The following is a 26029-nucleotide window of genomic DNA, read 5'->3' on the forward strand; positions in this document are numbered from 1 at the left end:
AGAAGTGAACAACTACCGAGTTTTTGAACTGTAAGACGAGGAAGACAGTGGTGCACTGAGCAGGGAACGTGGAAAGCAGCGTAGGAGACGATGAGTCATACACAGTGCAGGGATCCTGAAGGTCACAACAGGGCCAGAGCTTCCACCAGCCACCACCCAAACCTTAAACCACTTCACTTCCTCTTCGACAATACCTATGATTCAAGCTAACAGGGGTCGTGGTGGGAGAGAAAGCAGTAAGCATCACAACATTCATGAATTTCATAAAACTTATCTAGCACTTACCTTTACAGCTAGTATTTTCCCACTTGGGACATGATATGCTCTATGGAAAGAAAAAAAAAATCACTTGGGATTACTAAACAACCTACAAAATGGCTATGGACATAATATAAATCTGAATACATCCTCAGTAAGAGAAATATGATACTTTCAGAGAACACTAATAACAATGGTAATTTACATTTCTATTGAGGTTCATGGTTTACACAGTGATTCATTATGTACTACCTTAAAATAACTCTGAGTTAATTCTGATATTATTATCCACTTTTTAGAGCCCAGAACTCTGAAGCATATTATCAATGGTAAAGTTAATAAGAGGCAGAACTAGACGTCAAACCCAAGTCTTCTGGCTCCAGATCCCTTACAACATACAGTCACGGTATGTGGCAGTGTACACTGTACAGAGCCACAAAAATGGGAGGTTTCCCTTTCGTTTATCTCAATTATATATACAGATAAACTGCATCCCTACATTTCATTAAAATAATCTCAAAACACATAGCTTAAGATATAAATTCATGTAAGAAGTCATGGAGTTACAAGGATCAAGGATGACAGCTGTCTTTTTCTTAAAGCTAGCATCTCTCAATATTTTTCAGAAAGCTACAGAATGAGGCTTCCCTGGTGGCTCGGTGGTAAAGAATCTGCCTGCCAGTGCAGCAGACATGGGTTCGATCCCTGATCTAAGATCTCACATGCCACGAAGCCACTAAACCCGTGTGCCACACCTACGGAGCCTGTGCTCCAGAGCCTGGGAGCCGTGACCACTGACGCGGGCGCTGCAGCTATCGAAGGCCGAGCACTCTAGAGCCCACGCTCTGCAACAAGGGGAGGCACTGCAGAGAGAAGCCCACGCACGGAAACTGGAGGGGAGCCCCTGCTCGCCACAGCCAGAGAGAAGCCGACTCGGCAAAGACCCGGCGCGCCCAGAAATAACACAGGTGAAGTCACACTCTAAAAAACCTTCAGAGGCCAGTTCAGATGATCAAAGACAGTGAAATATTTACAGTTTAAATCCAGCAATAGGAATACATTCATTTGTGAAATAAAATACCATTACATCTCATCAAGACTTTTTGTGTGAAATGAAATGTGTGCCCATGCACTGCACTGACTGCACATTCTGACCACTATACAGAAACAGTATGCTGTAAATAAAAATTTCAAAACAAACCACATAACATAAACAAGCACTTTTTATGGCATGTTACTGGAGTGAGGTGCCATTGCCTTCTCTGTCATAAAGGTATAAAGAAACAAATTAGCTTTGGAAGAACTAAAATCTTGCACCCCAGAAGATTTTACATATCAGCCAAGATCAAACTGGTCTTCTCTTAATCCAACTAATGTTAAGGTCTAACTGGGGTAGGACAGATGTGGGTGAAAGAAATTTAGTTTCTCAGGAATTTCCCATCTTTACATGCTAAGTTTGCAAACTACATTTTCCAAATTTTACTGGGTAATGACCTAGCAGTAAACATTTCTCATTTCTTTTATTGTTTTAATTGAGATTTAACTGACATGCAGTATTATATTAGTTTCAGGTGTACAACATAATGATTCAATATTTGTATATATTATTTCAAAGTATAAATCTAGTTTACATCTATTACCATACAGTTATTACAAAAATTGCTTATTTCATAAAATAAAAGCAAAACATATATTCCATCATTATTAAAAATGAAAACACCATTTTCTGTCATTTTGGCAGAAATAATCATGTGGTTGCTCTGAAATTTTTTGAAAGCTTTATTAAGGTGTAATTATATATGATAAAACTCACTTGTTTTAAACGTACAATTAAAAATTTTTAGTACTCCAGGGTTCTTGCCTGGAGAATTCCGGGGACAGCAGAGCCTGGTGAGCTGCCATCTATGGGGTCGCACAGAGTTGGACACAACTGAAGTGACTTGGCAGCAGCAGCAGCAGAGTTGTGCAATCATTGACAAGTGTTTTTAAAGTGACTGAATTACAAGTATTTGTAATTTTTCACATATAAAATGTTACAAATTCAGGTACAACTAAGAAAAAACATATATCAATATGTATATATATCCATATTTAGGACTGTTATAAAAAATTCATTCTGCTTCTCCTACTTGAGTAGACAAAGGTCAAGACAATTATGGAAGGGAAACTTAGCCTTTATTTTATTAATTAATTATACAGAAATTCAGATATATCTCATTAAAGGAAAGGTAAGCTTATAAAAATCAATTGTTTACTTTACCAGAGAATACTTTAATCTATACAAATGTCTGAAGACTTTTTCTAAACACCAACTTCCCTATTATACATAAATACTATTCAATTATAAAGCTTAAATAATTTTAAAAAATGTTATACTTTGTATAAAGTGATACACATTTTCAAAAGTGGAACCCCTGTATTATACTGGTTTTACAACAAATTACCATTTACTTTACTATCTGTGTTAACATTAGACTTTTACAATGTATGAAACTACATGTCATGATTTAATTCATGATATGTCTGAACTCACGCCATAAATTAATATATAAAAGCTTACACTGTGTTTTTTCTCAATGCATGAAAGAGAAGTTGTTGGCCTAACCCAATTTGAAGTGTGATTTGAAGGAATTTAGTTCGGAGAAGGCAATGGCACCCCACTCCAGTACTCTTGCCTGGAAAATCCCATGGACTGCAGCCCACCAGGCTGGTGGGCTGCAGTCCATGGGGTCGCGAAAAGTCGGACACAACTGAGCAACTTCACTTTCACTTTTCACTTTCCTGCATTGGAGAAGGAAATGGCAACCCACTCCAGTGTTCTTGCCTAGAGAATCCTAGGGATGGGGGAGCCTAGTGGGCTGCCGTCTATGGGGTGGCACAGAATCGGACACGACTGAAGCGACTTAGCAGCAGCAGCAGCGACTTTATTCCAGGCAATATAATACATAACATTTAACAATCATATACCATTTTTCTTCTCAAATTATCATAGTGTCTTCCAATGTCAACATTTAAAACACTCTATATTACAAAAACTGGAATGTAAAGATATATAATTGAATGCATACACAAGGACTCAAAACAGTGTTGTTACACTGGACAATGAGCAACACCTGGATATATTAGACTAATAGGGGTGATAGGGAAATGATTAGCAAATAATCTAGTACATACTAGATACCATACTGGACAGTTTGGCAACTTAATTAGCTTATCAAGAAAGCTGATCTATTCCAAAAGAAGGGTCTCCTATTTCCAAGTGAATTAAAAGGGGAAACTTGATGATTTAATTATGATGCACGTTTATTCATCTGTGGAAGTTTGGGTTCGATTTCGAGAAATAAAAATGCTGTGTGGTTTGGTTTACAGTGCAATGACAGTACCAAATTAACATTTAATTTTCAAGAAGAAGTGGAAGACAAAGGCAATGCAAGGTAGGAGTCAAGTGTGTCCCTTAACTTTGCAAATGGCATTCTCCCCAGAGACAAGGAATTTGTTTACTTTCAGTGGATACTGCATCTCAATTATCTTGACCTTCCTCAACACATTAACTGTAAAGTGATTAATGAAGTTGGAATGGAGGCTCTGGTTACGCCAAAAGACAACTATACACCTCTGCATTGTTTTAATTAACAGCTAACACTTCAGATTAGTTTGCTGTTGCCACAGTAATTACCTGTTCCACTGAGTGCATGAAGGAAGCACTTTTATAAGTTACTTTTAGTACTGAGTCCTTGAGCATTCCACTTTGTGACCAGCACAGAACTTCTGGGAATAGTCCCAGCCCTTAAAATTGAGCACATAATCTATACACACTTTAGAACTGTAAAAGCTAAGTAGCCTGGTATTAATTTTTTGAGTATTAAAGTAACAAGAAGACAAGCAAAGAGAACATCTATTCTTTTCATACTTTCTTTACTTTCTCTTTCCATTTGGAACAATAGGTTCCATATGAATAAACAAAAAAGTTGGTACCAACCTTTAACTTTGGTGGTACAAATTCAGACAATGTATTGAGCAAGTCAGTAATATTGAGCACTGTCTTATCTAATCCCGCCCTTTTAAGGTAGAAATATCTAAAAGCAAGGTTAAAAAACTTGTCCAAGCATACACAGTCAATGGCAAAGACAAAACTGGAACTGAGGCAAAACACACGTATTCTCGGAACTAAAAAAATATGTGGTAATGTTTAAGTTCTCTTAACTGCGTTCTAGAGCAGGGAAACCCATAATTCAAAACTTACAGAGGTGCCGCCCTATTTCAATCAGCTAAGACCATCACACTAAACCTTTCCCAGCAAGGAAGCATTCTGCAACCACTGCCAACCTGTCAGGGGAGGGAGAGGAGGGAAGGCTGTATGCTCTGAGACACTGCCTGGGTTCTGATGCTAGCTCTGACGCTTAATGTGAACACGGACTGTTATCAAGCCCCACCTTGTCTCTCGTGCCTTAAGTCTGAAAAGGGGAAACTGGTTACTAACTTGTGAGGTTTAGTGAGATGAGCAAAACATGGAGGACAAGGCCTGGCACAGAGTAAGTGGGTGTTACACGTTAGGAAGCCAGAAAGTTTCCAGGGTAGTTGGGTGTTTTAAGAGTAAAACCACCAAAACAGACTGAAAAAGCTCCGTTTTCTGCTTCTGCAAATCTCCCTCCCTTATCCATAATACTCACTCTGCTCCACAAAACATCCTTCTGCCTCAGGCCCTTTCTACCTACATCTCAGCCTGGACCACCCTTCCTTCGATATCCACTCGACTTTTTCCATCACTTCCTTCAGGTCCAACGTTACTTCTCTGACTATCCTATGTAGAACAGCTCATTCTCTCTTTCTTTATTGTTCATAGAATTCATCAACACTCTACACAATTTATTATTTGTCTCCAACCACTAGAAAGCAAGCTCTGTGAAAACAGGGACATTTTGTTGTTGGTCTATATGGTATCTTCAGTGCCTAACACTGTACTGGGCAAATTTTATAAATATTTGTTGGAAGAATGAATAAATTGCCCTTTTAAAAAATTATTGGTTTAGATTCTAAACCTACTAATACCCAATTTTTCTTTTCTAACACACATATAAAAAACTATCCTGTAAGTATGACTTGGACTCATGAGTATTCACATAGAGTATTTTTCCCTGTTCAGCTGCAAATATTTTTGTCCCATTATAATGTGCTACACAACCCATAAATTATTCAGATGTGTGTATTTCAATTCTCAAATGAATAAGAGGTTTAATATTATTATTATTAATTTCTACACTAATTGTATTATGGTCAGAAAAAGTGACCTGTAAGTTACAAACTCAAGTGAGACTTGCTTTGTGCCGTAGTATATAATCAGTTCTTAAGTTCTCTATACCTCTATATCCTCTCAGTATGATTGATAAAGAGTGTTATATGGTCATGTGATCAGCTTGTTAATGATAGTGTTAAAGTCTTCTATATCTTTAATTTTTATTTGTTTCATCTATTGATTACTGAAAGACAATTCTACTATGATTGTGGATTTATTAAATTTTCCTTGTCAAGGTTTTTTCCTTTTGCTTTATGTATTTTAAGGTTATGTTACTAACTATATACAAGCTTAAGACTATTATATATTCTTTTTCTTCTATTATCATATAGTAGTCCTTTCTATCTTCATCCCTAAAAAAAACCCACAAAACTTTTTGCCTTAAAGTCTGCTTTGTCTTATGTTAATATAACCTCACTAGCTTTCTATTGATTAGTTTTTGCCTAATATCTTTTCCCCAACCTTTTCCTTTCAACCTTACTCTGTCTTCATGTTTTAGAAACATATGCTAAAATAGTCAAAAATAGCAGATAGCTGTATTTTTTTAAGTTCCACTTGACCAATCTACTAACTGGCAACATATATCCATAATTAATTGATACATATAGATTTATTTCTATCACCTTTTCCATTTACTTTTCACCTCTCTCCCTCTACTATCCTGGATTGTTATTGCTATTTAGTTGCTAAGTTGTCCAACTTCTTAGCGACCTTACAGACTGTAGCCTGCCAGTTTCCTCTGTCCATGGAATTGTCCTGGCAAGAACACTGGAGTGGGTTGCTATTTCCTCCTCCAGGGGATCTTCCTGACTTAATTACTGAACCCATATCTCTGAAGTCCCCTGCACTGTGCCACCTGGGAAGACCCGATACATGTACACATATCCCCTCTTTTTGGATTTCCTTCCCATTTAGGTCACCACAAAGCATTTAAAAAACTATTTATTTACTTGGCCATGCCAAGCCTTAGTGAGGCATGCAGGATCTTTTGAGCTGTGGCATGTGAGGTCTAGTCCCCTGACCAGAGACTGAACTCGGACACCCCAAAACGGACACTACAGAGTTCAGCCGCTGGACTACCAGGTGAGTGAGTCCCTGCCCTACTCCCAAATGATAGTTTAACTGAGGCAGTTGTTTCCTTTTTATCTTGTGAGGATACCATTGTCTTTCAGCTTTCTGTATTATTGGTGCAAACGTGCTATCTACAATTTGCTGGCCAATAAATGCCACTGAAGGTTCTTGGACAGAAGAGTGGCATGATCAGACTTTAAAATCCTTACTCTGGCTGCAGATTACCACAATACTGCTTGAAAGAGCAAGGAGCCCTTAGAATGGTGTTACTCTAGTCTATGTAAGAGCGGGTGATGCGAATCTAGGCGGTCTTACCAGATGTGGAAAAGGGGACACAGATAGAAGACTTTGGCCAGATATAATTTATGACACATGGGGATGAGGAAGCTAAACCTAAAATTTCAAGTGAAGATCATAGAATTATGGCGTTTATTAATAGAAATAGAAGACTCTTATCTGCTGCTACTGCTGCTAAGTCACTTCAGTCGTGTCCGACTCTGTGAGACCCCATAGACGGCAGCCCACCAGGCTCCCCAGTCCCTGGGATTCTCCAGGTAAGAACACTGGAGGGGGTTGCCATTTCCTTCTCCAATGCATGAAAGTGAAAAGTGCAAGTGAAGTCGCTCAGTCATGTCCGACTCTTCATGACCCCATGGACTGCAGCCTGCCAGGCTCCTTTGTCCATGACATTTTCCAGGCAAGAGTACTGGAGCGGGTTGCCATTGCCTTCTCCAGACTCTTATCTAGTCATCCTTAAATATATAATCCTGTACTTTTTAGCTTCATGAGAGCAGAGACCACATCAACTTCATTCAACAATGCATATATAGTATCTAGCAATATACTTAGCACATCATAGATGCTCAATATTTGTGAGATAATAAGTAAATGGTGTAGTCAGGAAAGGGGAGAAAGAAAAATGAAACAGGGAACTAACAATTTCTAACAGTCCATAGAATTATTCTAATTTCTATGTGTTGTATGTAACATAAGCCACATTTCACATAATAACAATAGAAACAGATGTGGGGTTATTAAGGTAGTAAGAATTCATGAATGGCAGGTATAAGATTCAAATTCAGGTCTGTTTCAATTTAATGCTTGTCTTCTTTCCAGTACAGACAGAGTATACACAGGGAATGATTTGAAATAAGTTTACTTCAGGATACTGTGAATGCTGAACATGGAATTCAGAAGAAGAATGTACTAAAATTGCACATATCATATTCCCTATCCTACAGTTTATGTTTCCCTATCTTGTAGCTGATGCCAATTCATCCATTGGCATCAACTACTCTGATGTTTTTTGATATGTCACATGTTGCTGCTAATACTATTTTTCTTAAAAAGTGTTATATAACTTCACTAGTATATGCTTCATTTAACTATACTGTAAACACTAATTACCAAACAATCTGTAAATTCTTAATATAGGGTCTGTATCTTATCCTATTTTATTGCAAGTTTCAAGTCAGGGTCAAGGTCCATTCTCTTCACTGCTATATCCCCAAATTCTACCAGAGTATTTGACACCCTCTTCACTTACATACCTAGTTTTCGTATTTAATAAATAATGGATATCTCCAACTGTTAAGCACAATGGTGGGCACTGCGGCTGGGGTAGAGAACAAACCAGACAAGGTTCTTGCTTTCCTGGAGCTTACTTTCTAGTGGGGCAAGACTGACAATAATCAAATAAATACACAATATGTCACGTAGCAGAAGTGCAACAAAAAAGACTAAAGGTAGGGATATAGACAGTGATCAAGATTAGGAGCATTTTAAAAAGATAGTATAGGTAGGAGGAACTTAAGGAAGGTACCTCTCATTCAGTCATATGTGAGCAGTAAAGGGGCACACCATTTAGACAGTCAGAAGAAGAGGACTGTGGGCAGATGACATGTTGAGTTCAAGGCCTTAAGGTGGAAGTGTGTATTTGACATGTGTGTGGAAGTGGAATAAGAAAGAAGACGACTAGGTGTGGGAGACAAACTCAGAAAGGTAATGGGAAGACAGACTGTTTAGTACCATTTAGACCACGGTGAGGTCTTTGGCTATCATTCTGAATGATATAAAAAGTCACAGGGTCACGTGGAGAGTTTATATTCAGAAAGATCATTTTGGCTGTTGGGTAAAGAGAATTCTTTGTAGGAAATTAAGGACAGAAACTAGAACAGTAGCTGGGAGGCAAGAGATAATAGACGCTTAGAATATGGTGGCAGGTCAGAGGTGGTCCGCTTGCTCAAACAGCTTTGAAGAAACGCCAGCAAGATTTGTGGGTTAATATAACGGATGGTCTGAGAGAAAAAGAAGAAAGAAGAATGACTGAAAAGTCTCTTTCATGAGCAGCCTGTAGGACGAAGTTTCCATTTGTAAAGATTAGAAAAACTAAGAAGGAACAGATTTTAGAGGAAACATCCACTTTGGGTAACTTTGAAATGCCTAAGACATTCAACTGGTAATTAGATATGAGTCTGAAGTTCAGGGCAGAGGACAGGACTGAAGATATACATTTGGGCTTCATCAACATATAGATGATATATAAAGCCATGAAACTACAAAATCTCACTTGAGAATTTTTTAAAAATATATATATTTTTTAATTTGGCTGCATCGGAGAAGGAAATGGCAACCCACTCCAGTACTCTTGCCTGAAAAATTCCACAGATGGAGGAGCCTGGTAGGTTACAGTCCATGTGCAAAGAGTCAGACACGACTGAGCAACTTCACATTCTTTCTTTCTGTAGTTCCTTTTGGAGAAGGCAATGGCAACCCACTCCAGTGTTCTGGCCTGGAGAATCCCAGGGACAGAGGGGCCTGGTGGGCTACAGTCTACGGGGTTGCAAAGGGTCAGACACGACTAAGCAACTAACACACACACACACACATTTGGCTGCGTGTGTTTTGGTTAAAGCACACGAGGATCTACAATCTTTGTTGTGACATGTGGAATCTTCAGTTGAGGCACACGGGATTCTTAGTTGTGCATGCAGACTCTCAGTTACAGCATAAGGGATCAAGTTCCCTAACCAGGGATCAAATCCAGGCCCCTCGCACTGGGAGCACAGAGTCACAGCCAGCTGACCACCAGGGAAGTCCCTCAATTAGGAATTAAATTAAACAGAGACGAGGTATGAGGAATGGACCTGAACAACTTCAGATCCAGAAATCAGGGAGCTGAGACGAAACCAGTAAGGAGATGAGAAGGTCCAGAACGTATGCCAGCAACAGAACCCACAGAACAGTAGTCCCAAGGCCCTGAATGTTGGCGTTACATCTCTGACACTGCCAAGCGCAGTACCTTGCTCAGGACAGGTATCCAAAAGAACATGTGACTGACTTCAAACGCAACATTTGGGGACAAATGCAGCTAATCTTATTATTTTCTATATGAAGATGGGTCTAGTACAATACACACAAGGTTAGAGGTGTGTTAACTTTCGTCTAGGTCCTAATAAGATTTGATTAAAAGATACATCAATCCAAAAAACTAAACAGAATTTCTATAAGAATCTTTAAAAGTGTGTAAGGAAAAGGAGAAGTTTGAAAATGAAATGTTAAAAAGTCCTACATTCACACAGGACATAAGGGAGAAGCAACCTGTGTTCACATTTCAACATCTGGACTCCCACACAAATTTATGTCATGCATAAGATCAATTGCATCTGTATTTTACAATGTTTACTGAAATTATTTATGCTTAGAATTTCAAATTCTAGGAGAACCGAAAAAATATGAATCGGCCCAGATGACTCCTGTTCACAAAATAAATAACCTAGAGCTCATCATATATTTTCTGATAAAGCTTATATAATCTCATACAATTAAAGTAGGCATCCAATTTCTATGACACTATTCTGCATATTAATTTCTAAATACTTTCTAATCAAATTATTTTCAATTATGAGAAGAAAGAATTTATAATAGGGAAAACTTGTGCTTCTCTAATTGCGAGGCAGGATATAATTTAAGAATGGGGGACTGACCTATGATCTGACACAAATATTTCATATTTCAGCATAAATTATAATATGACATGTGATAAGTGTCATTCTGTTAGTAAAACCGTCATCGAAATGACTAAGGAAATATGCCTCCTCCCTTTTTTTTGCCTCTTGGAGCCAGGATCTCAAGAGTAATTGCACATGATGACTTTTAATCGTGACAGCAATGCAGGAACACTACAGTGACAGCATTGGCAGTGCCCTGCGAGGGGGCAGGGCAACTCTCTCACACGCCATGCGGAAGGAACGCCACTGACTTAAGTTCCACTCTCACAGAGCATGCTGCATAAAAGCTTAGTGAAAAGCGGGATGCAATTACTGTGAATTATTTATAGAGCACTATCAATTGTTGGAAATTCTCCAAATGAATGGGAAACTTAACAAGCCAGTCACTAAAATGGTGAAACCAGTAGTTAAGCTCTGGCTTAAGAAATACATACATACACAAACAAAACAAAAATATTTTGTTATTTTGTTGAGATAAATTAAAAAAAAAAAACAAACCCTGGATGTTGTCTTTTAATGCAATGACATGCTTTCAGGAACCAAATGTAAACTAGCTATGGTTCAGTTAACGAAAATTTTGTTTTATTGCTTGATCATTTTAGAGATTTATTCTCTTGGTAAGTTTCTTTGGGGGTGGATTTTACCAACATGTCACATAACAAAATAGCCATCCACAGAAAAAAAAAAATTCAAATAGTTTCAGGGAAATCAACACTGACAGTTGTTGTCTCCCATAATAGATAAACACATTAGCCAGGCTCTAGCTGTTAAAATAGGAAATCCAAAGTAAACAGCAGTTGTAAAAAGCTTTTATATAAACTGTACTAGTTCAAATAGCAGTCTATGCCAACGTTCTTTCTGCCTAAAAACCCATTACAAATGCTGACTACTGATTGTAAAATGATTTATGGTTAAGCAACAGGGGCCCCCAGACTGTTTAAGTATCAAATCAAACATATTATTAGGTCACACATATTAACAACTCTTTCGAGATGCTGATCATACACAGGGCTCACAAACCAACCTAATGTTTAATATAGAAAACTTGGCAGCGTTAGAAAGAGTTCCAACCAGAGAAGAGCTACTTTAACTCTACATTTTATGATTTCTTCTTCTTTCTATTTACTTTGGTTCTCCTTTTTACTCCCACATCTGTCTCAAAGTTAATGTGGTCAACACTTCCTCCATATTTCTTTCATAAGGTGATACAGCCTTATTCAAGCCTTTAACATCAACTAGAGTAATGTCTTTTAATACATGGCCCAAGTACCTTTGAGATTAAGGAAGCTACAGTCATAGTGATCTCTTGATCAAAGCTTCTGAAAGAATGTTAATGGGCAAAACAGAGGCAAGAGAAAGCCTCATGATGAGGATGGGGAAAAAATGAGGCAACACTTGTGGGAGGGAAACAAGAGTATCTTGACGATTAACTAGCTAGGAAACTTCTTTCCTGAAACAGCTTGATTACAATATTATCTCTGCTCATAGTGGAAAGCTAAAAATAAGTCACTTTCCAAAATGAGATATAAAAATGGCTATTTCAGAAAACCTCCTTCTACTAATAAGTAACATTCAATTGTGCTTTATGGTTTATAAAAAGTTTTTTATATAAGGAAGCTATTTAAGTTGCACAAAAATGTGTTAGGCAGATATTCTTACTAGCCCCATTTTACAGATAAGGGAAGCAAGGCTTGGTGAGGAGAACAACTGGTTCAAGATTCTTATCTCCTAAGCTTTAGAGAACTTTTTTTGGAAAACGTTGGCTCAAAACTCAACATTCAAAAAGCGAAGATCATGATATCCAGTCCCATTTCATGGCAAATAGATGGGAAAACAATGGAAACAGTGAGAGACTATTTTTGCAGGCTGTAAAATCACTGCAGATGGTGACTGCAGCCATGAAATTAAAAGATGCTTGTTGCTTGGCAGAAAAGCTATGACCAACCTAGACAGCATATTAAAAAGCAGAGACATTACTTTGCCAACAAAGGTTCATCTAGTCAAAGCTATGGTTTTTCCAGTAGTCATGTATGGATGTGAGAGTTGGACTATAAAGAAAGCTGAGCATCGAAGAATTGATGCTTTTGAATTGTGGTACTGGAGAAAACTCTTGAGAGTCCCTTGGATTGCAAAGAGATCAAACTAGTCAATCCTAAAGGAAATCAGTCCTGAATATTTGGAAGGACTGATGTTGAAGCTGAAGTTCCAATACTTTGGCCACCTGATGCGAAGAACTGACTCATTGGAAAAGAACCTGAGGATGGGAAAGATTGAAGGTGGAAAGAGAAGGGAACGACAAAGGATGAGAGGGATGACATTACCGACTCGATGGACATGAGTCTGAGTAAATCCCAGGAGTTGGTGATGGACAGGGAAGCCTGGAGTGCTGCAGTCCATGGGTCACAAAGAGTCGAACATGACTGAGTGACTGAACTGAACTGAAATGACTGAAGCTTTGGACTGGGCTGTGGGTTCAAATTCCTCTGCAGCCAAATCCAATGCTTGTCCCAAACAAGTCTGTGTGAACATAAACGGGCTGCTTCTAGATCCTCTAATTCCAGTTGTCTTCAAGGTTCTCTGGATATGGTCAGTGCTGGTTTTTAAAAAGCAATAGGGAAAATTGATTGAATGACTCACTTTTCAGAGTTGCATTAACTTTTTCAGGCCACTGGGGTACAATTTACTAAATTACCTCTCCTAGAACACTAAATAGTACCCCAGTGGGTCAAAGAGTAAATGCACCTCTGAAAAGTGAGCCATTTATCCCCTTCTTCCCTGTAGTACCAGATGTAATCTGTCCCCTATGACAGAAATATTAACCCATTTCCATTAAAAACTCAAGAAATTGTCCCACACTTGAGAAAATGAGTAGGGGGAAGCTTCCCTGGGAGAGGAGAACAAAACAAACAAACAAAAAGCTCTCTTCTATAACCTTGCCCACAATACTGGTGAAAAGTCAACATGTATTTATTTGAAAATAGTGGGGTTTCATTCACTGGAGATTGATTTTAATCAAGGCCTCAAAACACAACAAAAAAATACAAATTCAAAGCTGATGGTTTTCCGGAGGGAGATGCACAGGACATCATGATGGCTAGTTTCATCCTGTACTGCAGTATTTAAAAAGCAAAGCTCAAACATTCATCTTGCGTGTGTAATACAATATATATCACAAATGGTGATTCTTCCACATATCTCACTATCCTAGAGATTATCCCTTTGACACAAAAAATTCTTCTTGGCTAGCAAATAAGCACATTATTACTTTTAACCTTTATAAAGGCAAAAGCCTCTGAATACGTTTCTGAGTTGCCTCAGGAATAGCTATTGAGTGATTTAACCGTTGCTAGATACTTTAATAAAGCCAAACTTTAAGTTTTCAGCACTGTTAGTCTCTTATTCTTCTGGAAGATGGCTATGCAATGAAAATAAGACAACTTTAATTTAAGAATCATCCAGCTTCTAATTAAACTGCCATAGGCAGCTGGTTGGATAAGTTTTAATCAGTTTCAATCACCTATTGATTGGTATACTGAAGCCTAAAAAATTAAAAGTAAAAGATGATTGGGGAATTGTCCCATCTCAGAACAACAGTAGAGGCCTCTGTAAATAACTCCTCTTTTAACCATCAGCTAAATGAACACTTCAATACTGCAGTACAAAGTCTTCTGCAAAATTACTTTAACTAACAAGCAGAAATTTATCAGCTTCAGCCAAAATCAATGCTGAAATCAATTTGAACACTGGTTGTGTCTAAAGGGGCTCATTGGCAATTTAGGGAAATTACACCATGTAAATGCCTGTGCTTTAATTGAACAGTTTCATCAACTAGGCTGTGATTGCTGTCCATTCACTTATTTACTTTCACTGCAGCTACCATTCTGCAAAGGAATGGCTTTTGTCAGGCTGAAGAGAGGCACTTTATCTTCATTTCGTGCACTTTTGTGCATAACAGACTTCATGAAACTGGCATATCATGACTAGGGTTAAAACAAACCAGGAGGGACTTTTTCCTTTAACCCAAAAAATGAACAACACTCAAACTACCATCATACCTTACACCATCCAGGGAGAGTCATCTTTAAGCAAAGAAAAATCTTTGCCTCTATGTTTTGGACAACAGAAGAAAGTATTTGGATTCTAAACTAAATTCCACGATGCTCTTCTTTTTGAGATATCTGTAGTAACTTCCAAAAATATATAAACTGCATTAGAACATTCTCTCCAAAAATTAAGTAACATTTTGTTTTACAAAGTCCTTTGAGATTAGTCAAGAGGAGCTGATTCTCCAATCTATTCAGGAGATTAAGGCTTAAAGACATCACATATATTTTTAAAGTAAGATTAACGAGAGGAGAAAGGGAGAGGGGTCTGCATGGGAGGAAGAAACCAGACTTGTTTGTAAAGATCAGAGGCCAAAACATCTATAAGACTCCAACAACAATTTAAATACATACACAAAAGCACTCACAAAATCATGAGCAATGAGAAAAACCCAAAGATGCAATTTCTGCAGAACTACATGTGGAACTGACTGAAGTCTGGAGACAGGAATTAATGTTTTAAATATTGGGTTAATCACTTAGTTCAAAGATTACAAATTTCAGGAAAGGTGAGAAGAAAGAAGACAGCTGTTTGTTCACATGAGTCATCTGTAAGGTACACGTGCCTGATGCAAAAAATAAAAATACAACATACAGCTGTAGTATATGTGCTAGAAAATGCCATCAGAAAATTTTAGGCTTGCACATAGTTTGCTTACTTTAGCTCCTCACAGAATCAAAATGCAATTGTTTACTAAAAGGGGCACTGGGAAGGCATCAAGAAATAAGAAAGCATGACTTTCAACTGCAGTTCTAGCCCTTGTCTTGCTTTAAGTCCTCAGAGAAATCCCTTGATTTCAGGGCTGCATCACAGGTTACATGATGTTGGTGACACCTATTCTACCCAGCCACATTCCAGCGTTGCTGGCGTTAACCCTTGGCATGCGCCGGTGGCCCAGGGTGCAAACAGAAATGCAGCCATTCGATTCTGAGCATCCTCTGCATCCTGGGGACATGAAGGCAGGGCCTTAACACCTTTTACTAGGCTTCCAGGGAAGCAGAGAAACTTCTCATTTGCCTTTTCAGCCAGCTACCTGAGGCTTACATTCTGCAACACTAAAAAATTAACTTTCAAAAAAAGTTAAAAGGAAGAAAAAACAAATGGTGTACAGAAACTAAACTGGGCACATGTGTTGTAGTAAAAATTTACTCTGTAATTTTATCCCACCTATCATTTTCTGTACAATTATAAAATTTCATTGGCTACATATTTTGTTGTGCAGACAACATAAAAATATATTTTATTCATAGTTTTTAGATAACTTTTCAGAAAACTTAATTATGGTTTAATCAGAGCTTTGTTTATTGACTATAGTATATTGTTACATTTTGTTTCTATAGTTAGTAGTCATAATAGAATCAGTATGCTTGAGAATCTTACACAATGTATATTTTCCAAGTACACCAAGCTTGTTAAAATGCTATACTGATTATGCCCTAAAGCAAGTTCTAATTTTGTCTGAACATTCTTCATTTCATTATTTGAATTCACAAAACAAAAACCACAGTTCTGCTTAGAGCAATAATACTGTACATTCTTTTTCTTTCCTTCTTTTGTAGTACTGACTAGGAAAAATATGGAAATTTTGGGGTCAAGAGGATAACATAATACAAAGTTACACTTAAAAATCAAAGTAATGTTTAAAAAAACTTGATGCTTAATACCCAGAGCTTAAGTCTCTATTGTTGTTCCCCCCTCTCATTTAGCAACCTGCTCCTCCAATTCAGTACTAGTGCACAAATCAGAACCTAAGTGTATTCGACTCCAGTAAGGCAGCAATTTAACAGGAACATGGTCTCTTATAGCAAGGTAACCAAAGACAGAGCAATAAAAAAAAAAAAAAACAACTGTGGCAGAAAGTTATACACAGTAAATGCGGTTTGTACTTTCCAGTGAATTATTTTCCAAAAAAGCAATTTAAGCAAATACCCTAGATGCTATGGTATACAAATATTTGCTTGTGCTATATGCCAACCAAGAGCCGTTAATTTTCTAACACATCAGATACTGTAAAATAGTTTAGAAAAATTTAATGTGTCTTATAAATCAAGAAATGCTCCAACTCCTCTAGCACAACCACAGAATTAATCTCAGGATCCAATTATTAAATTCAAAGCTTTTGATAAGTAAAGAGACCCAAAGGATAGACAAAACAACAAGTTATGTTGCCGTAATTCTGTCAGCGAAGTAATGGTTGTTTTAACATCTACTAAAAAGCCCCTAAAATTAACAACTAGAGATGGTGCATCACTGACTTTCAAGATCATATATTAATTTAGATCTCACATTGAAAAATAATTTCGGTTAAAAATTGAGAAACTTAAGAGTGTAGATGACAAAAAGGAAAACCATGGCTTGAGAAGTAGGCCCAAGTACTGATGTAGTGTCCGAAGAAATTTGAGGTGGACAACTCGATGTTTTGATAGTGAGTTCTAATCTTGATTTGACCATGGGCATGCCACTTAACCCTTCCAAGCTTTATCTTTCTCACTAGTAAAAAGGGGCCAAGTATACCGACCAGGCTTCTTGGCAAGGATTTAGCGGGATCTCAGAGATCCCACGCGATCAGGCTCCGTCCCATTTCCCCACCGGCCCCGAGCTCGCTCTGCTCCGACTCCACCACACTCCTGGACACGGCACCTTCACACCCATCTCAGGGCAACCTCCGTAGCAGTTCCTTCCGCCTGGACCTTGGATTCCCAGATTCTCCCATGACTGGCTCCTTCTTGCCCTTCAGGTCTCAGCTCCAATATCCCCTCCTCAGACAAGCCTTCCTGAGCATTCTTTACAGCACTTGTAAGGTCTGATATCATCTTATTTCGGTATTCATTTTCTTGATTGCTGTCTGTCTGCCCCCCTAGAACAAGCTCCAGGAGCACTGGCCACTTGTGTTATTCACTACTGGACGGCTTTGACACAGAGTGACTCTTGGTGAGTATATGTTCAACAAATATACAATAAGACAAAATCTAAAAGAACAAAACCAAATGACACTTGCCATTAACAACTTTATGGTAGCTGAATGCTAAATTTCATTCTGGAACTTTAAACTCAGGAGTAACCTTTGCAGTCTTTTCACGTCCAGTCTAGGTGTGAATTCTTTTCTCAGCAGTCCTGAACACTAAGCCGTATCATTCTGCTTAAGGTAGAAGCCAGAGCCACCTAGCGATGCACAATACTTTGCATCCATCCTGAGACTGTGAAGACATGCAGGTTAATTCCTAAAACACTAAGTGTCTACAGTAGGTAAGGAGTGGCACTGGGCCCTGGAAAGACATCCGTCCAAATGACCTCTAGGCGATTCATGGGGTCGCAAAGAGTTGGACACAACTGAGCGACTGAACTGAACTGAGGGAGGACAGGCCGGTGGGAAGAGTAGCAGGAAGAGTATATGGCTCACTCTAACCAAAGGCACCGTCACACAGACATTCAAGACCAGCAATCTGAGGTGAGCCTTCAGAAAAACCTGCTCCTCTGACTACAGGAATGCCCTTCAGACTTGATGTCAGTTGTCATGGGACCTCTTGATTTTCTTATTCAGATAAAAGGCAGCCAACTCCTCTGATCACTTTTCAACTCAAATAACAGTTCCTCCATGAGGCCCTTTCTGAATCCTCCTGAGCAAAGAGCTAAAAGTCATCACTCCCTCCTCGGCCCGCAAGGGCCTGTGTACCACAGAGACACGTGGGCTAGACTGTGATGCCCTGCACTTACCTATCGACAAGACGTCTCCCTCCATCTGGACAAGGCCGATGAGCGCCTGCTCTCCCCAGCAGCTGACGCAGTGCCCTCCACACAGCACATGCTCAGAAGGTGCCCACTAATGAATGAAGGAGGACCGGACGGCACAATGTCCCAGACCCCTGTTTATTCTCCCCATGCTCCTCTGAGTGGTCTCTGAACTGTCCATATCTCTGGAAAGTCAGTACCCAGAACTAGACACAAAAATCCAAAAGTTACACCCTGTGAGACAAAGTCAAACCCAGATGCTATACGCTCTTAATGCAGCCAGAAAATGGCTTTTAATGGAAACTAGACCTCTTCCACCCTATAAAAACAGAAGTGTGCTAATGCTTATCCGTTCTTAACCACTTCTGCTGAGGACTTAATATTTCTCTATAAAGAAAGCACTTTTATTAAAATAAAATATTAGAAAGAAGTCTTGCTACTTCAAAACTATTCTTCCCTAAAAGGAGATAGAGTTGAAATACTTCAATTCAGCAAATTCTTACTTGAAATATTACCATAATGTATTGATTTTTACCAGACTCAATTGACTGAAAAGTTGTTTGTGTAGCAATATTGGCCAAACCAATATACTAGAACAACTTTGTTACCCATAGTAATCAAGTGCATTTCTGAAGTATAATTATACTGTCATAAAAATAAAGCCAAGATACCCTTTTCCAAGCAATAAAACAATAAGGGCTATAAAAAAGGAAGAAGAAAAGGCTAAATAAATGAGATTTTTAAAAATGAAATTTAGTGTCTTTCAGAAACACCCCCGCCTCTTCTTTCTTCCCTTAAGCCAAGGTTAGCAAAAAATGATCAATACTTCAATCTCAATAAACTATTTCAATAATAGTTAATTCGGGTGGAAACAGAGTCTGAAAATCTCTGCTCAGCGACCTGTGACATCCTGTCATGTTGGCTGGATGCCAATAATCCATCATTGCTGTAATGAATGTGAGCATGTGTGAAGTTACAGGAACGTGGAGATGGGGCAGCAAAGGTGGGAAAGGTGCTGAGAGTCAGGGGCTCAGGTTCATTCTTCAGGTTCTAATCAATACAACGCACATTACTGTATGAAACAAACCTGTAACAGTGAATGCTGAGAGAGGGAAGTGTACATAATTAATTTTATTTGACAAATGCTCATTGATTTTCTGAAAATATTTAATATCCTTGCTTGTCACATGATACTATAATACAATCCAGCCATATATAAGTATTTAATTTTACATTAAGATGATGTCTTATTTGCTTGTTTAAAATACGATCCTGGCTGCAAGGAAAAGGCACTTCATTTGATTGGAAATTTAAAGTTAAAATAAATCAAACAATCACCCTAGCTCTTGGGTCAATATCAAAACCATTTAAAAACTACTCTTAATTTACAAGATGCACTTCAGGGAGAAAAACAAAAAGAAGTGGGGTCACTGATGCAGTTGTTAGAGAAACTGGGGTCAGGTCTATGACTGTTTCTGGTTTGGCACCTTTGGGTTGTTTGGTGAAAAAGGAAATCAGAGCTTTTCTCGGTATTATGTGGTTCCCAATATTTACATCAAGGACCCTCTTGGTTGCACTTTCCCTTCAGGAAACCTATGTTTTAAAATATTTTGTTTATTAAACAGCATTTAATTAGGCAACAATTCATGTATTTTTTCATTTTCTATAACTGACCACCACAGCTTCTAATTTTCATAAAATAAATCATGTTAACTGCAATGGGCTGATACAATTCCAGTCCTGAAACAAAAATGTTTTAGTTAGCCTGCAAGTCATATCATAAGGGTAGAATACAATTTAATAGTTCACATGATCTGAGTTACTGTCTCCAAGAACCATCCCCACCCTACTGGCCAACAAATATTTCATAATATAGGTAAGACAACAGAAAGAAGGCAAGACCAACACCTTTGAGAATTATTAACCCTTCCCTCCTCTCTTATCTCTAGATATGGTCAAATTAATTGTTAAATAATGGTATATATCCAATCTTTGAAACACCATGTAGTTAGCATACATGCTACCGATTATACCACTGAGAAAATTCTACTTCAAACCCAGGTTACACTTTTAACTGTACCATAAGAAGCAGCTAGATTTAGAAAATCCACTAGTGTTTTCCAATACCTTGAGATTAGAATACATGGCCAGAAAGCTGACAGCAAGAGTCTTAGCCTAAATAATTGCATTAAAGAAAGAGAACAGATGAACCTTGAGTGTGTGTTGGCTAACTGACTCAGCATGGCCTAAGTCCTAAGAGGTAGATACTACTTCATTTTTGGACCCAGAGCTTATGCGACTCCTTCAAACAATGCACTGAAGAAGCAAAACACCTGAGTGCCTGGCTCATTATCATAGAACGTTTTCAAAGTAACTGGGCCTATTAATTACTTTCATTTCCATGTGACTTACTATCCAAGAAAAAAGGATAGTAACTAGAATGTTGAGTTAGTGGATACCAAATACTCAGTTTTTAATATGTGAAAGAAAATTAATCATTCAAACATGCTTTTAGTTTAGAAATCCCTATGCTTCTTGGTGAATGTTCTAAAACAATTATGCAGGCTCAAAATTATGCAGCCTCTATAACTAGCTAGACATGGGGAGGATCCAATTAAAGAACTCTGCTAAAACCTGCTTGGAAAAAACCTCCACTGGCCTCATTCTCATTCCAGCCAACATGTATAGAGCATCTCTTCTATCCTTAGGACTGTGCTGGGTACACTAGAAAATACAAGTAAATGCAATGGACTCTGCTTGACCTTGAGAAAACACTGCCTCGGGGAGAAACAGAGTGAAAGGAAGAGACGCTGTGTAGAGTGCTGGCTCTGCTACATGAATGTGAGCCCCAGCTTTTACCAGTGGTAAAACAGGCTTGCCATTATACCAGCTGTCTTATAGCAATTTGAAAGTAAACTATAATAAAACAGAATGTACCTTGAAACTTTGAAAAATCATTCTATTTAAAATAATACGCGATATAAAAATAAACCATATTCATAAAGCAACTAAAGAACAAAAGGAAACATAGAAATATATTATGTATCATACCGCAGAATTTCTCAAAGTTAATTGAATACAACTTTAATTCTGTGAGATATTTTCAGACCTTTCTCAAGAAAAGAATCCCATGGCCAAGTAAGCATAGAAAGCCCAGGGATTAATGCTCTATCACTGTTCATTTCTATCATGAACAGTAGTAAGTTCATGTAAGTATCATGAACATTCAGTGTCAGTCACAGTACTAAGACTTTTTTATGGAACATCTAATTTAACCTCACAGTAATTCTGTAAGACATGTACTCAGTTGCTAAGTTCTGTCCAACTCCTTGTGACCCCATGGACTACAGCCCACCAGACTCCTCTGTCCATGGGATTCTCCAGGCAAGAGTACTGGAGTGGGTTGCCACTTCCTCCTCCAGGGAACCTTCCCAACCCAAGGACTGAATCCATGTCTCCTGCATCTCCTGCAGGCAGAATCTTTACCACTGAGCCACCTGGGAAGCCCACTTTTATAAGATAGGTATTAGTATTATCCCCATTTTATGCACAGGGAAACTGAGATAGAAGACACTATGTAACTTTTCCAACATCACACAAGCTGCTTAGTGGCAGATGCAGAATTCAAACTCAGAGTCCCTATACTTAACCACAACACACACTGTTTTCTACTTCCTCTAAGTTTTCAGAATTTATCGTGAATCTATCAGAAGGGAATACATGTGTGCTTCCTGATTTACTTTTTGGAGCAACTTGTACTTTAGGAAATGAAGCAGTTAAAATACATTCATTTACTTTTCCTAAATAATTCTTTCTCCTAGAATTGATCCATTTCATCCAAACTAATAATCCAAGAGATACCACAATTTAAAATTACCTGGCTGGATCGCTATCATGAGTTCAGCAGGGGGCTATACACAGAATCCACATTTGGTTCAAATACATAGGCCCAGAATTTCATACTGTATAACTGAGGAGAATATCCAAACTTAAAGGATGAAAATGTGATCAACTATTAAATAATATATATTGTAGTTACACAATATCGTATCCCTTAAAATTCACAACATCTCAAGTGGAGCAAATAAGACTGAAATATCAACTTTTGCTTCACATTTATTAGCTTTATTATTCTTTATAAGAAAAAAAAAAAATAGGCCCATTAGGCAGTTTTGTTACCAATGAGTGGATTTTCCAATATTTTCTTCATCTAGTTTATGTAGCATAGCCTTAATGTAATCATTTTTGTTTGAAAAATCACAGTTTTTATAGTCAACACCATTAAGGTAAACTTAGTATAGGAGAAAGTCAATCATAACACATCAAACACTCAGTTTTATAGAGACTTTAGTAAAGTGGCTTTTCATTTCTTGACGATTATACCATTTCTTTGTGCTGAACTAAAAGCCAGAAATACGAGAACACCACAAAGTGAAGCCCAGACAGAAATGAAGACCAATGATCAATGACAATGACCAATGACGTGACGGACATGAGCTTGAGTAGGCTCTGGGAGTTGGTGACGGACAGGGAAGCCTGGCATGCTACAGTCCATGGGATCACAAAGAGTTGGACATGACTGAGCGACTGAACTGAATTGAACTGATCAATGACAAGTGGTCATGTAATTTTATATCTTCATGTTCTCTCTCCTTAAGAATCACCTAGGCAATAAGTGAAATGTCCTCTTTTCATAAGAAATCTATGACATAAAATAAAGTACTGAAATGATCATGACACCGCCACTCACCCTCCGTAAACAACCACTGCCAAAAACATACTGAATCTTACAACATGTTCTGAGCATCAGCAATGGAAGCCAACTAAATAAACCCAGAAGAAGTTGCTAATGTCACTGCGGCATCCTAGCAAATTAAAGAACTCGCGCTAAGGACCCTCCCTTGGATACTGTGACTCTAATAAAAAGAAAACGTCTAGCCATGCTTCTTAGCTAAAAACATTAGCCAGGCGAATGGGAAATTATTTGCAAGACAAAAAAGTTGTGCGGACGGACAGTGTTGATGGTCACACAACAATGTGAACGCACTTAATGCCACTGAACTGTAGACTTACAAATGACTGAGATGGTAATTTTTATGTTTTTACTACAATTAAGGATAACAGTTAAAGAAAAACAACACTAAAACAATTTTATGCTGTAATTTTCCCTTGCTGGATGGGCATGTTATTTCTACTTCCCTGTATGCCCTCTCCCCTTTTTTTATAAACCTGTTTTAAGATAAAAGATTAAAATTTTAACACATAGAATATTATTTCCAATAAAAATTATCTGCTGGGGTTTGGTCCTATGTTTTATCCTCTCTAGAATAAACCAGGACAGTAAATTTACAACAGGCCTTCAATTTAAAAATATTAACACGCTCAAGAGTCAAATATTTGGTGAAACAACCCAAATAAGTAGGTTAGACGTCTAAAGAAATGTGTTTGGATTCTATTCGAAGCTGATAAAAGGCATTCAAAGAGTTGCTAGAAAACTTATCTAGCAACTGTTCTACACCTGAACATTAGCATAGAAGCATTAAGAAGAAGAAAGGCTGAGACTTTGAAAACTGCTCCCTTTAGGGAACTCAAAAGAAGCAATTCGAGTATATGTGTTTCTTCTTATTTCTAATGGTACCTGAACCCAAGAACCTCAGGACAGGGTAAAAAGTCAAGTCAGATAAGAGTGAGGAGGAGAAGACCAGAACGAAGAAATGCTATTTACGCAGTACTAGGGGTTGCATGGAGAAGGCAATGGCACCCCACTCCAGTACTCCTGCCTGGAAAATCCCATGGATGGAGGAGCCTGGTAGGCTGCAGTCTATGGGGTCGCTAAGAGTCGGACACAACTGAGCAAGTTCACTTTCACTTTTCACTTTCATGCATTGGAGAAGGACATGGCAACCCACTCCAGTGTTCTTGCCTGGAGAATCCCAGGGATGGGGGAGCCTGGTGGGATGCCGTCTATGGGGTCGCACAGAGTCGGACACGACTGAAGTGACTTAGCAGCAGCAGCAGGGGTTGCATGGGAAGGAATGATAGTACAGATCCAGGAAATGACAATGGCAACCTCAAATTCTTTAGACGAATTAGGCATCACACATTTTAAGGGCAAGAGGGTAAGACCCAAGGATTGTGAATGAAATGTGTTATTATTTAATTATCTGAATTAGCATGGTGGAAGCAATTAACATTCAGACCAACTACTCGCCATACTCAGTCATCTAGAGGAAAAACCATCCAAATATGTAAACATATGTTCTTAAAGGACTATGTTAAAGGACTTTAGGAGAAAGGACATTTCCTGGCTCTACCTACAGAGAGGATCAAAGCCCTAGGGAGGGAACTGGATCAGATAACTCTGAAGGAGCTTCTAACCTGAGAAATCTAATTCTATGCCAAGGTTGCATCTGAGTTGACGATATTCTGGAATTTTAGGATGTGACCTTTCATGTTCAAGGGCAACAGGGCAATTTTTAGCTATATTCACATGGTTAGTAAGAACTCAAAATTCTAAGAAAATCAGTAACCAATAAGAACATAAATTAATTATTTTACAACTTTGCAAATATATATTAATATCAATAGTAAAATATCTAAGGTAAAAACACAATTATAATGTGATGCAGGGGTAGTGTATATATGGAAAACAGCTCTCTGGAGGAAAGCTTTATTACACCCTCAGGGCTTTCTTACAGAATATGGATTCTTTTAATTCCTAGTGGAATATTTTTCATACATCATTGCAGACTATTAAGTACCAGATATTACATTATGTAGTTTAAACTTTGCACTACTGCATGAGAAAGACTTCCCTGTCGAGAGAAGTATTTTTTACGGTTAGCATTTTTTAATATGAAAATGAACACTCCTTTAGGCTAAGATCACTGGAACCAGAATTTGGGAGAATTTTATAACTTAACATATTCATCAATGTGTAGAAATTCTCTCAGGGGTGTAGGGTGAGGAGAGAAGGAAACACAACAGGAAGAGGCTTTTGAATCACTAAGTGTCGACACAGGGCAAAGCAATGGTATTTATAAGGTTTGTCTTCCCTTGGGCACAGGTGTAAACAGGCAGGGGACTAGCATAGGGTGCTGGCAAGTTAAAAAAAATTAATGGTGTTAAAAGAGAGAAAAAAAAAATGCATTAAACTTCAGGCCAGTTAAAGGTAGACTTGTTAATGGTGGACTATTAAATGCTCACCCAGGAGAGATGCAGACTCAGAAATATTAAAAAGGCAATATAAATGCACTTTTCCAAGCAATTTCTGAGAAAATAGATGCCTTACAGAATTTTGGAGTCACATGTGGAAATAAAATCTAAGTGCTGGTGGTCATTTAAAAATCTCCACCATGGAGAACTTGGATACCCACATTTGGCAAAAGTGGAGAGAAAGTTTAAACAAAATTGACTACTCACTTGTAGACTGTGCCGCCGTTGCCGTGACCAAGAGTGTCTCGATACCGTATGTCTTGTTCATTCATCTCCACAAGAAAGAAAGAAAAACAAAAAGGGTGTCATGCTGCGGATGGAAATGTCAAGGAAAAGCAACTCTGGGCCA

At 38.2% G+C, this 26029-nt stretch overlaps 1 protein-coding gene across 2 annotated transcripts in view; it reads right to left on the reverse strand.

The window, feature by feature from the left end:
* Positions 1-26029, reverse strand: part of MAP2K5 (mitogen-activated protein kinase kinase 5) — a 262257-nt gene that overhangs the window by 176437 nt on the left and 59791 nt on the right. For both annotated transcript variants that reach the window (XM_005685146.3, XM_005685145.3), the window contains exons 8-9: positions 25888-25952; positions 286-325 (exon numbers count right to left, since the gene is read on the reverse strand). In XM_005685146.3, the coding sequence (XP_005685203.1) occupies positions 286-325; positions 25888-25952 (105 nt within the window). The remainder of the gene's footprint in view (positions 1-285; positions 326-25887; positions 25953-26029) is intronic.

The sequence above is a fragment of the Capra hircus genome, chromosome 10 (genome assembly GCF_001704415.2).
Source record: "Capra hircus breed San Clemente chromosome 10, ASM170441v1, whole genome shotgun sequence".
Taxonomy (NCBI): Eukaryota; Metazoa; Chordata; class Mammalia; order Artiodactyla; family Bovidae; genus Capra; species Capra hircus.